At 40.7% G+C, this 14,070-nt stretch overlaps 1 protein-coding gene across 2 annotated transcripts in view; it reads left to right on the top strand.

Moving 5' to 3' along the window:
• LOC121949974 (cGMP-inhibited 3',5'-cyclic phosphodiesterase 3A-like) overlaps positions 1 to 14,070 on the top strand; it is a 98,805-nt gene that overhangs the window by 37,964 nt on the left and 46,771 nt on the right. For both annotated transcript variants that reach the window (XM_042495857.2, XM_042495856.2), the window contains exon 2: positions 11,391 to 11,441. In XM_042495857.2, the coding sequence (XP_042351791.2) occupies positions 11,391 to 11,441 (51 nt within the window). The remainder of the gene's footprint in view (positions 1 to 11,390; positions 11,442 to 14,070) is intronic.

Raw genomic sequence — 14,070 nt, 5'->3', positions numbered from 1 at the left:
TGGTCCTCTCTCCAATGAGCACAGACAAAACACAGAATGCAGACCTAGCTGAGTCAGGCCTGTGAATAAAAGATGAAATAATGTATGCACTGGAGGCATCATGCATGCACAAATTCTCATACTGCTTTCATAATGTTGTCGTTGACTGAACTCTGTGCTCTCACATTCCCTATTCATTATCTTATAGCAAACCTGAGATTGGATACAAAAGCTAGAATATCAGAAAGTAGATTTCCACACGTCATCATTACGCCAAAACCAACCCGATTCAGAAGTTCAGTGTGTTTGCTTTAGTTCTCATGTCAAGGTCAGGCCCAAATTGTTTTGTTATTCAACTGTTCATTAACTTTGAAATCCCCTCGTGACGTAGATTGCCTCCTCCAAAAGAAATATTGCCTTCTGTCCCGGTCAGACTTATGGCTTCATAAAAACATTTTACAGTGGAACTGTAACACCCAGCCCTGTTGTCTGTGACCTGCACTGTGCACTAAAGCAGCACATATCTATCCGTTTCTCATTGCTTAAATAAGACCTATAAGCAAAAAAATAGAGGCAAGTGTGGCTTAACCCTTTTTTGTCAGCCTACGCTCCTAATCCCCTGGCCTTTCATAATGTCATTCATAAATGCGACAGGAAGTCTTTAAGAAGACACATAAATCAATATTACTATTTCCATTTTGTAATGAAAGCTCTGCTGGAAAATACCCAAGAGGCTGAATCAGGCTGAAGGGCTGAATCATTGAGTTGATGGATGATGGGGAAATGCACTCTTTATTTCAATGCTGTCCATCTTTTTTGATGAACATGAAGCCGGCCCAGTGACACATGAAAAGCATGTAAGAGAGAATTTGTTGTTCCCTTGATAGGTGTGTAATTAGCCAATCAAGAAGCAGGTGCAGTCAGTTGGGGAAGTGTATTGACCACAAAATGAGTGACAGTGCAAGCTTAAAGGGACAGTTAAACCCCCAAAAAAAACATATTTTACCTCTTCCCTGTACCTATTTATCAGTATGGATTGTTTGATGCGAGTTGCCAAATGTTGGTTATATTGGCTATAGAGATGCCTGGCTTCTCTCCAGTATAATAAAACTGGATGACAATACTTTAAAAAAAATACTTTAAAAAAACTCAACAGTAATGTCGCTATATCTGCATCAGGTCTTTTCAAAATACACTTTAGTTTTCACAGAAAATGTACAGTTTCTGCTTGTTACATGCATTCTGTCCTTTTCAAAATACACTTACAACGTAGGTAAAAGACTACAGACTTTCTCGCTTTTTATATTATGCTGGTTGGTGCATATCATTACACTATGAAAGGTGCCTCGGTGCATCCGTGTCTGACGACGTCCACTTCTAAAGTGGCAGTATGTGATGAGTTAGGTTGTTGCCCGCTGCCTTTGAAAACTGATGCTCCTGCTGTGTATCATAAAGATGCCTCTTTGCATCAGAGTGTGTTTGCGGACATCACTGACAAAGCGTAATTATTTGACAAGTTGTGAGTGAGATTGGGCTGTATCACCATAAAGAAGGAAGCTTGCATCTTCTCATTGATGAGAGGCTTGTGCTCATGACAGTACAAGTTGTAGACGTTAATGGCATCCTCCACTGCTGAGCTGTAATGTTTGCTAGTTTAGTGGTGCTAGGTAATCTAGCAGTCCAGTGCCATCTAGTTCCATTATATTGCAGTGAAGGCAGACATCTTTATGGACAATATCTCCAACACTGCACCAAAATAATCTAGACTGATAAATAGCACCACAGGTATGAAGGAAAATATGTATTTTAGATGTCGAGGCGAACTGTCCCTTTAATGTCTATATTTCAGAAGGAGACCAGTTAGCTTAGATTCAGTAAATGGATCGCACCGTCATGTTTAATCTGCCATAACTCTTCAAAATAAGTGTGCTGTGGCCGTAGAGCAGCCTTTATTGTTGTCACACAGTGCACCGTTTGAATCAACTCTGACTTAAATCACACAAAGCCCACTGGCACCTTGCGGACTGAACAGAGCAGAGACTTGTAAAACAAACAAACAAGTGAGTGCTGTGTTCCCTTCTCAGCTCTCCAGGCCCCAGCAGTAATCCTGACTGGACCATTATACACTAATGGTGTTGGCATGCTGTTTTGAGGTGGGCTGCCAGGTCTACCCCCCCCAGATCCCCTCTTTTTCACCCAGCTGAATGTGCGGAGCTGAGAACCTAACTGCTTGAGAAGGAGTCGGCCAGTGCGCGAAAGCAAGGAAAAACAGTACACAAAAGATGATGCTTTTTAATCATGGATGAGGAATGTTTTATGCCATCCATATAGGCTTTCATGAAGAGATTTTCGCTTTGTCAGTGACACACTTCAAGCTGTCGTGTTTGATCGTTTTTGAGGTCAGAATATGGGGTACTCCCATTGAGGTTTTCTCTGGGCCGCAGCATCCTTGTGGCCTGTGCTTTCACCCCGGGAGACTGACAGATCTATCTCTGGTAGAGACTCATACTCTGGGTTTCTTCTAGGATCAGGCTAAGTCTGTCCCAGGAAACGTAAAGAAGATAAATCCCATTAGTCACACTTCAGAAATTAGCAGAGTCTGTGTAAGAAAGTGTGACGAGTAAGGGATAGCTTAACTAAGATGCAGGGCTTGTTTGTAAAATACTCATGGGATCATATTTGTGCATGTGAGCGTTGTTAATGCACATGCAAGTGTAGATTTTGGTCATTAAGTGTGCATGTTCGGCCCTGCAGGCCGGTGCATGTAACAGAGAGTGTACGAGCCGTGTGGAGGCTTTTAGGTGTGCGTGTGCTAATCTTCGCATACACACAAGTGTGTTCCTCATTCCCTGCACACGGCCCCCTCCGCTTTGGCAGCCCACCTCAGTAGTTCCTTTCCCTCCAGCGATGACGCAAATGGCCCATGATGACTGACCCCCATGGTAAAACCTGTAAAACATTAGCCAGTGTGAACAGGAATGACTCTCCATACTCTCCCCTCAGCGGGCGGGCAGGGGAGGATTTATAAGTGTCCTCCCAGTTGACGGCTGCCAGGCTCGGGTAAGATGTGGCAGGGAGGAAGGTGTGACGGGGTTTTTCAGAGTCACCTGGACAAAGAGCCAGACAGTTTTGGTCAGAAATTTGTGTCTGCCTGTACCCGAGCCTTTTCCACACTCTATTTCTGCAGTTTTACTGTATACTGTACACACCCCTATTAATTCTCAGCACTTTAATGTCTGTTTTCCTTTGCCTTCTAGCATTACTATTGCCTTGTGTCCAATTAAATTCAGGACAGCTTATGAGGAGATTTTCCAAGGAGGATGATGGTTTAGTTAATGAAAATGCAAGGGAGTGGAAATACAAAGACGGAGAAAGTAACAGCATTATGTATGGGAGGGAGATTAAGACTCACAAACATCCACTGCTCATTTCCATCTATATATCTCTTCATCTGTTTGTTATTCATCTGAAAATCTCTCTTTGATAGTTTTTTTTTTAACCTGTCAAAATGTCAGTGAAATTTACAAAGCTTGCTGTTTTGTAGTCCACATGCTAAATTTAAAAATCTGTAAAGGTTACAGAGAGTCTGAATCTGTCTAGACATCAGAGTGAGAAATAGATGAAGAGCACCAGGTTGACCAGAGGGTTCAATTATCAAAGCTTCCTGCACTCAAAGCTTAGGTAGCAATTAATGGAGATGTTCAAATTTATGTTTTAAGTATTATACTAGTTACTGTTCCTCCATCTGGTGCGGCAAAGATTATTTCACTCTCCAAGAAAGAGATCTTGTGCATTTACATTGTCATGATGATGATAACCCTAACCCTAAACTGTCATAAAACAAAAGGGACAGTTTCTGTGAGGGTCCCAAGCATGGGCAGATTATGAGGCAATGGGCCCCGAGGTAGAGGCCCTACCACCTGCTTATAGAGGAGAGGTGGTGTGTCATGCTAAGGGAATTCTGTGTCCCTTTGGAGCCATTTTGTATCTTTTGGGGTTATTTCTTGGCTCTTTGTAGTCATTTTGTGTATTTGTGGAAAACACTTTTCTCCCAAAGGTAATTTTGTGTCTCTTTAAGGGAGTTTTGTGTCCCTGGGGTCATTTAGTGTCTTTATGGTCATTTTGTGTCTCTTTAAGGTCATTTTGTGGCTTTTTTTGGTTATTTTGTGGCTCTTCATTGTCATTTTGTGTCTCTTTGTGGACAAGTTTTGTCTAAATGGTTATTTAGTATCTGTTTGGAAATGTTGTGTCTCTGAAGTCATTTTGTGTCTTTTGTGGTCCTTTTTTGTCTCTTAATTTTGTATCTCTTTGAGGTAATTTAGTTATCTTTGGTCATTTTGAATCGCTGCAAGGGAATTTTGTGCCATTTTGTGTCTCTTTGTAGAAATTGTGTGTCTCTTTGGGGTATATTTGTGTCCCCTTTGGTCAATTTGTGTCCCTTTGCAGTCCCTTTGCATCTTGTGTGGTCATTTTGAATGTTTTTCTGGCTGGTACACGTCTCATTTTGCAGGTGAAGGCCACTGGGGCCCCTGACACTTTGGGCTTTTTGGCCTGTGCCTGGTAGGCTCCTTCAGTAATCCATCCATGGTCCCATGAGAAAATAGCTCCAGTTTGGGACACTAATCATGAGTATACCTCCACCTGTGGGTGTAAAAGAAGATTACACCTCATTTTCAAAGCCGTGATGAGCAATATAGTGTTTACTGTGGCTCTAACAACCATGAAAGTGAGTACAAGGATCTTTGATTGTTGCCTTGATGGTGTCCTTACGGCTAAGCTGCTGTCATTTCTGAAGCCTTCATATAGCGAGACTTAGTCGAATCTGACCTACTTTCTTTTTGTTGACTAAAAATGAAAGTGAGTGCGGGGATGTCTGAGTCAAACGAAGTAGACGTCAGAATATCTTTGACAGAGAGCAGTGATAAAAGAACAAAGGAGGAATAAGAAGAAAATATTCGGAGACCTCGAGGCAGAGTGTGAGTCTGAGTGCATGTGTGTGTGTCTGTGTGTGTGCACTTAACGTAAGTAGGCATATGTGTGAATTCATGACTTTGTAGACGTGATTGTTAAGTGAGAGTATAGTGAGTTTAATTGGACAGAGAGGTGGTGGATAAAACCCCTGGGTCAAGCTGATTGGAAATCCTGCAGACTGATCTGCTGGCCCTTAATTAACCCAGCCATACTGTAAGATCAGCACTCCTCTTTTTCTCCTTCCCCTCCCTCAACAAGGAGATCTCTAGCTGGCATTTCTTCTAACTGTGTCCTCAGTGAAGCCAGTAATGATGGACGAAATAGGACGCGGGAGGCAGAGAAGGAAAGATGGAGGCAGAGAAGAGTGAAGGCCCAATCATGAATGAATGATTAAGAAACAGTGCTCGCAGTCATCTTGCACTGCACTATATTAGGATGAGGCAGTTTCCGGGTCCCTTTCGTGACAGATTTAGAAAAGCACTCAGTAGTAAGTCGATGACAGTGGGTCGGTCTCATTGCAAGGCCTTAGTGTGAAAGTGAGCTCCACTATGGGTGCTGTTGCTGCAGCAGCTCCTACCACTTCACACCCACAGGGAAGTGGTTCTCAACTGGTTACTGGCGGGAGCAAGTCAAACAACAAGCATATTCCAGTAGTTTGTTTATGCTTTGACACCGTGGTGTTTACCCAGCACCTCAGAGGCACGGCAGCTTGCTGTGGGCTGTGGCTCGGAGCCATGGTGGTGGACAGAGCATGGCTGCATACTGGCATCCACGCTGCTGCCCTCTTAACACTCTGGGTGAGAGGAAGGCTGGGAGTTTACTTGGCTGGCACTACTTTGAGTCATGAGAGTGCAGCCTCATTTACAGAGAGCAGTGGGCGTATTTTGGCTGGCTGCTTTCCTTTTTTGTATGTCTGACATTTTCATATCATCTGCTTAGGAGTATTCTTCCCAGTGTTTACCTTTATGCGTGTGAATCTAAACAAACTGTCACCAAGCTGAACAGTAAAAGACGGGATTTAGAGGTCTAGTGTGTAGGATTTAAGGGGGATGCATTGGCAGAAATGGAATATAATACAGTAAGTGTGCTTTCTTGAGCGTATAATCACCTGAAAAGCAGAATCCTCATATTGTTCTTACCTTGTAATGAGCCATTTATATTTACATAGGGAGCAGGTCCTGGTCCACAGAGTCTGCTACACTGTATCTTGGAAACCGATTGCCTTGAAAAAGGAACGTTATTACAACTATAAATCTTAATTTATGTTTACTTTATATCTTTATGTCCAAGTAGGAGGAGGAGTAGGTTTACTTGAAATTAAGCTGTATTTACTCAATTTTGTGGAGCTGTTGCGACTTTAAGTGTTAGCAGCTTTAGTAAACCAAGTTAGTCTGGCTTAATGATTATCTAAAAGAGGATTTTGCCGGTGATGAAGTTAATCTGCTAGTTCTGTTTTCTTACCATGTTTAATAAAATACAAATATGTTTTACTATTTTGCAACTGGTAGAATACAGATATATAGCTCAGTATACTTGATTTACTGAAGTTGTTAGAAAGACTGATTTGATTAAACATGTCATTTTTAAGTTGCAACAACTTTACAATATAAAGTAAATATAAATAAATTTTAAGTAACTTTAATTAGATATAGAGGAGACGTAGATATAGACTGATAGTTATACTTACTTTTTGAAGGCATTTGGAGATTTTTTTTGTTTGTTTTTTACTAAAATCAACTTGTCAGATTTTACAGTGTAGGTAGAAAACAGTTATCATTAACTGGGACACTGTTGGGAAGACACATTACTGTTGAAGTTTTTGAATGTTATTAGTTAAGAGGTTACATTGTTGTTGTTCTGGATAGTTACCTGCATGAAATAAAGTAGTATGCTGGCTCTCAGAACAATGTAACCTGTTTGGTGTCAAGGCTAAGGATACCACAGCACCACAAAAAAACTCCTTTATGTGTTCAGTATATCGGGGTGGAAGCAATGATTCCCCACCTGTGAAACTTGAACCATTATTTTATGGAGAGATCCTTTCACTTGGCTGCAATTTCTATTAACACAAAGCTGCACTGTTATCATTTCTTCCTCCTGTTTGTTTCTTGAGAGGATCACTCTGGATCAAGAAAGTACAGCAAATCTCCAGAATGCATCCACAATGGAGCCAGACTCCCATAAAAATGCCTCAGACCTTATTGAGCGTGTCATGTTACTCTGGTAGCTATTGCGCCGTGATTGAAAGACATACTTCCACTTTCAAAGACACAAAGCATTTTTTTCTCCCGAGGACTGCTTTCAGTCTCTTATAAATCACCAGCATTGCTATAAGTGATGGAAAGCCACTGCTAGACCTGACTTCTTCTGAGTTATGGGGCGGCATAATGAATCTAGCAGAGGGTGAAACAAAGGGCATAACTTCTACAAAGTTGTTATTTTTCCCAGTAGGTGCACTGGAGCTTTAGGACAAAAACAAATCCATTTGGAAATTTTACTGCTTCGGCTCTGTTATGCTGCCTGGAGGGCATCCATGAAAAACCAGGAGATATCTAAGAAATCATTCATGTGTGGTTTTACCTCTTTAGACATAATATTGGCAGCAAACTGTCACGTTTTAAGTATAATCTACTCCATCCTCCCAAAGCAAAACAAGGTAATAAAGTTTGAACAAGACTTTTTGTTTTTCTTGTTTTTTGCTTGTAAAGGATACTTGAGTAGTTGACCTATATCCTCTTCATATTTTCATATTTTCTTTTGTTTTTGCAGTGATATCTATATATTTTAACCTCTGTGAGGTTATCAGGGTTTTTTCATGGTCATAGAAGGCCTGGAAAAGTCATGTAATTTGGTAAAAATCATTGAAAGTTGTGGAAAAGTCATGTCATTTTGTTGTGTGTAATAAAATTGTTACAGTCTTCCTTGGATGATTTTCCGTATAATGTAACATGAAGGCAAATAGACTGTAGCTGCCGACATAATGTCGCTTTAATATGCCTTGTTGTGTTTTGTTTAACATCACGAATGTTTCTTCATTTTCTTCCCACATCCCGTTTCTCCCTTCATGTATGCTGGCTAGCTGAAATTACATTTGAATAGAAAGCATGAATCTGATGTGTTTGAAAAACAAGTGGGGCAAGAAAAAAAATTATTATGGGTCCTTGCAAAGTCATGGAAAAGTTTTGTAGTTGTGTCTATGAAAATGCATGGGCACCCTGGGCTATTGTCTGGTTCTGTTGGAGGGGTTCACTGTCGTGACTGATATTGTTGCCTTCTCTTTGAGACATAGATGATGTTTGTGTAACAGTGATTTCAAGTTTATAACACCACTGGTTTAAATCTTGAAAGCCTCAACACCAAAATTTAGTTTGCTGATTTTCCAGCACTGGAAAAAAAAAACTTAAAAAACGTTCAAACACAGTGGCACCAGGCTGCATCCACTATTTGGTTTAGTAAGTAAGTAGCACACCATCCACATGTATTTGTTGATCATACTTTTTCTGAGGCAGTCTCAGAGGAAATGAACTCCGCTGTGGCCTGTAAAGTCACTCTGAGTAAAAGGCTATCTGCGCCACTCAAATTTTATGCTCAGCTTTGATTTTGTGTGAGTTTTTTTTTTGTTTTGGCACATCAAAGGACACATGTAGACTTGTGTGTAGTCTGGGTCTGTCTCTCAGAGCATGGAGATGAAAGGTTGGGTTACATAACAGCAAAAAGGCTGTTTATGTGTGTGTGCCTGGAGAGCCTCACTGATACTAGGACCTTCTAATGGAGCAGGACTCCAGTGTGACCATGATGGAGCCGCCCCCAGCTCCTATACTGTAAAAGCAGAACCATGTCGTCAGAGCAGTAAAGAACAAGACAAGCAGCTCACTGGCCGGCTAATGCTATCATTCACAGTAATTTACATCTCATACATGAGCCTTTTACAGAAACGATTGCTTGTTGACTTCCTTTTCTATTGAGTGTGGTTATTTTAATGCATGAGATGGTAAACGCATGCTTGATGGAGCTTTAAAGTGACTCACAGATATTATCATGCGTATAATCGGAGAATCCAGGCTCTTAGCAGTCCTCTGGCGAGAAAATGGAGGATGGGAGATGAAGACGTTCGTTGAGAAAGGGCAAACCCCTCATATTGCATGTTTTTTTTAAACCTACTAAATGTCAAGCTGTGTAAAAACCTTTGTGCTTTATGACTGGGTGTGCATTACGTTATGTGTGATTGCTGTGATGGTGCTCTACCTGCTCACGCTCAGCGTCGTCAACATTTTGTGTAGCCATTACCAAAATTCAAAACACAGGATTTAAACCTGTTGACTCCCAACCTCATTTACAGTCTTTAAAGGCCCTGAAAATAAATTTCTCACTATGACCAATTGAATCTGACATGAATGCACACATTTCCACCAGTGTTGGAGGAGCTCTGGATCATTTCGTATGAGAAAAATTGATTTTCTTTTAGATTTAGAAATATTTGAATCAAAATCAGATGACAGCTGAAGAGTTATTTGTTTATGCTGGCTACTGTCATGTCAGCTGTGATCAAATCATGCCCATGCAGTGTTGGTGATGCAAATTAGTTGAGCTGTCTATTGTTAAGCTTTTCATGAATAAGGTAAAAAGATATTTATATAATAATAATAGTAATAATAATAATTACTGATATTATTAATAGTAGTAGTAGTATAGATAAATACTCATAATTGAATGTGTTTACGGACTTAAAAATGGGAACTATCACAAGGCAACATCTTAATATAAGATATCATATTCCATTCTATTTGACATAAGGGCTGCAACTAATGATTATTTATTTGCAATTAAACAATTCATCATTATGGATGAAATGGCAGATTAAAATTACAGAAATTACAGTTGTTGGTTGTTGTTTTTTTCCATTTTCCACAGTATAAAGAGATTGAAATTGTTCATCTTATTCAGCCCATAACAGTCCAAAACCCAAATTTATTCATCAGATATTACGGACAAAAGCATAGAATCATCACACTTGAGAAGTTTGTACCAAAGTATGTCTGCCGTTTTGCTTGAAACCGATAAACAGATAATCAAAATAGCTGCAGATTTATTTTTTTTTTTGTGAAGCAACTAATCTGTTCATCAACTAATCATTCCAGCTCGATTTGACACACTTGCTTAACAACTTAATGATTTCATAATATGTCAGTAAAATAGATCTACATTTTTCCCAATGCAATAAATTAATTAAAATACTTTTTCATTTTGGAACAGTTTTCACTTGAACTACGTACCTACTGAGGAAACAGTCCCTCTGAAGTTCTGACAGAGTTCTGTGGATTATTTATATTAATCAGGGCATTGTTTATACTCAGACACATTGCTGCTGCTGATTTTAATGCTTTGTGAAACACAAATAAATCTTCCATTTACTTCCACTGAATTGGAATGGAGGAGAAGTACCAGAGCTGGATATCTTCAAACCTCAGCGCATAAAACTAAAACTATCTGCATTAGACACTATTAGAGGTATAATTAGTGAGAAAATTCCTTAATCTTCAATCAATATAAATATACATGTAAACCTGTATTTTTTACAGTGCCAGGAAAGCAGTTCTCTTTTGACTGAACTTATGCCATGTGGGGTCCAGTATCCAGATTTAATAATACGTTGTAAGAACAAATGACCTGTTTCACCATTTGTTTAGAACTAAGGAGCACTGTGTGAAGACACTCCACAAAATAACACTGCTGTCCAGCCAGCACCATAACACTGGCGACAGGAACCCACTGTTTTCCTAAAGTTTCACTCACAGCATGACACAACTCAATGACCTCCCCTGACACAGTAAATTACACCTGACTTATCAATTTAGCTCTTAAACTGAGCCCCTTGCCTCAGTGTGTGCAGCAGCAATTTGTCACATGCTGGGTTTCTCAGGGCTTCTCAGTTCTGGGGCAGAAAGCCCTAACAGAGGCAGGGGGGCTCTAATGTTGACTTGGCTCTCCTGCAGAGTGTTCATCCAAAAATCAGTGACAGAGCTGCAGTGATGCATTCGGTGACTCGCAAGAAAGTGGAAAACGGGTTTTACGAGGCCTGTGGGAGGACACAGTGGCTGGTAATTAGACAGCGTAAAAATCCTCAGCCTCCACCAGGCCCTTAGGCAGTGAATAGGAGCTAAAGTAAACCAAACCTGACTGTGAAATTGCATTAGAAGTCTGCGCTTAATGGAAAGTGAAAAAAATAGACAAAACCCATTTTTGCATTTATGAGCGTTTCCATTCCCCCCACACTTTCATGACTCTTTGCATCACCACTCCTGCTCCTCCTCCTTCCCGCTACAGCACAGTACTGTATATCCCCATTATGGTGTTGCCTTTGTGAGGAGTTCTGTTTTAGGACGCCAACAGGAACAGGATGTTCAGGACTGTGGTTTGAACATGTCTCTGTTTTCCTGCAGATGCTCCCCCGCTCCGATTGGGACCACAAGAGAGGCTACCGAGGATCACAGGTTAGCACTGTCCACACAAAAAGAGACACAGTAGTAACAGTAATGACAAACAGCTGACAGGAAAACACACACAAACAGGAACTAGCTCCCTGATCTCTGTCACTCGCCTACACACACCTTATAAATGACGCAAATAGCAGAAAACCTACCACTAACAGGCCCGTTCACCCACTCCTTTTAACTGTGGTTAAACAGCATGTCCAGAGGTGTCACTTCCCACCGAAGTCCTTGTTGTACTCTGTTAGTCTTAAGGACGCAGGGCTGTGATTTGACTGTAAGGCGCTGCACAAGCCATTAAAGGCTGGAGAATAAAAACAGGAGGGACACAGACACAAGGGTCGCAGCTTGTAGAGGACAGACACACAGCACATCCTTGAGATTACCTTTACCATCTTTGGTGGGGAAGAGTATGCACACGAGCGCGTGCACACGCGCACAAGGGTGCAGGGGTGCAAGCATACGTGTTTGGGACTTGGTGTATTGAGCTGCTACAGAGCCACAGGGCAGGACTGTGGAGTATATGATGAGCAAACAATGCCCTTGGCGTGGACATGGCCATGTACAGTACAGTTTGTAGTCTGTGCTATGTTCTGCAGTCAGGGGGATAGCCTTTAGAAATAAAAAGACAAAGCTACCTGTGCTTACATTGTATGCTTGCAGTTGCTGATCTTCCCATTGGCCACATTAGAAAATGCCTTTTGACATTTGAAAAAATCGAACATGATGTAAATGATGGAGTAGATGGAGGACATAGCCCGGTCAGATCTCCTGTCCATTCCAATGAACATGACTTTTTCAGGATTTTTAATTATTTTCTATTATTACTGTCATCTGACTCCACCCAAATGCACAGGCTTATTTGTGGACTACAGTGTTCCACAACAGTGGACGGTAATGATGCTACACCCCATTTTTTAATAAGCATGGCGACTGTAAGGCAAGAAGGAAGCATGAGCCATAATGTTGTGCTGATGACACACAGATCCCATTTTTAAAAATGTTATTTATTTTTTAAAATATTTTAATTCACTTAGACTGAACCTGGCATTCTACTGCTCCCTCTGTGCCCAGAGTATGCTCTGTGCTCCAAGAGTGGTGCAGTCAATAACCAAATGCTATACATATTCCAATAGTGTTAGAGTGGTCCTGTGCCAAAAATATAAAATCAATATGTGGTGGCAGATGTTGTGGCGGGCTGCAACAAATAAATGAATGTGTGGGAAACCCTGGTAATGTGTGTTTAAACCATTTTTAAATTAAACATGAGACATTATATTACTTAATAATGTCAAAATATCACATGATATATCAATAGCTTTTACGATTTACACTTTAGCTTAACACTATGTGCTTGGTCCAGCCCTGTATGCTTGGGTAGCACTAAATGTCAAAAAAGCTGTGGTTTTGGGTAAAATTAGGGGATTTTTCATGAATAACGATCATAGCTGTGCAGCACAGGATTGGCCTTGAAATCAAATTACACACTGTGTGATTTCCTAGAGATGTTAAGACTCATATAGACAGTTTCAAATAGCATGTTACCCTTTTGAAATATTGTCCAAGGCTCATATCAATTTGTTATGTAGGGTTAGTAGGCAAGCGCATATTTTTTGATTGATGCATTCCCTAAGCTGCCATTTAGACTCAGTGGTCAGTTCAGTCTTTTTTTTTTTTTATTTGGTTTGGTGCTCTACATTCGTCAGTGGAATCCCGTAATAGTCCAGAGACTGACAGGACGTGTAAGAACTCGAGGCTTATGTTGGCATCTCTCTCCATCTCGTGGCTATTTTCCCTTGGCTCTACTCTCTTGGACCAGGTACCAGAAGCTGGTAGCGCCCCTCTATGCCATGGTACCTTGTAGAGCGTGTAAATCACACACTCGGCTCTTTAGCCGGTGACCAGAGCGTTTGATTGATCTCCACTGTGTCGTAGTCGCCAACATGCACACATTAGCAGGCTCATTTTCCAAACCGCGTCTTTTTTTCCCCCCGTCCAAAGCTTGTGGTGGATGTTTTAGCTTAGGAATTGACAGTGAAGTTATGTATGGAAAGAGCTATTTAAATATTTGTATTCGACTTGAAAACACATTGGTTTTGGAACATAACCCGCAGAGATTATCGGAGAAAAGAGTGTTTGTAGGCCCCGGATCTTGTGACTGTTATTCTAAATTACAGAAAGGCTGGAAGAGTGGTCTGTGAGGCAGACAAGCCATGACATTGCAGTCATGTTGAAGATTTCTCAAAATCACTGTGAGCGCTTCAAACACTTTGGGTCAGCATTTCTTTAACTGTGGTGTTTGGAAGTTGAAAAAGGTCACTGCTCTTTCTCTGGTTGGTCCCATCATGACAGTCTAGTGGAGTATTTTCTCATTAAATTGGGTCCTGTGGCAAGACTGCATTTAAGGCTGAAAGACACTGAAAACGTTCAACTACCTGCACCTCTGATTGTCCTCTGCCTGGGAAATAATTGGATCTGCCACAAATAATACAGAGGCATAACAATTTTTAAGCTTTCCTTTTTACAGCCCAGTCGCCAGAAAAAAATGTTGGGGTTGTATATTTGTGCAAACCAAAAAAAACGTTACATTTGCACATTTTATATAGATGTCTCTAAAGTGAAGTAATATATA

Source organism: Plectropomus leopardus, chromosome 7 (genome assembly GCF_026936395.1).
Source record: "Plectropomus leopardus strain MGB_pleo_1.0 chromosome 7, ASM2693639v1, whole genome shotgun sequence".
In the NCBI taxonomy this organism is placed as follows: Eukaryota; Metazoa; Chordata; class Actinopteri; order Perciformes; family Serranidae; genus Plectropomus; species Plectropomus leopardus.
Note: the sequence above shows the minus strand (reverse complement) of the source record. Positions and strands in the feature narration are given on the sequence as shown.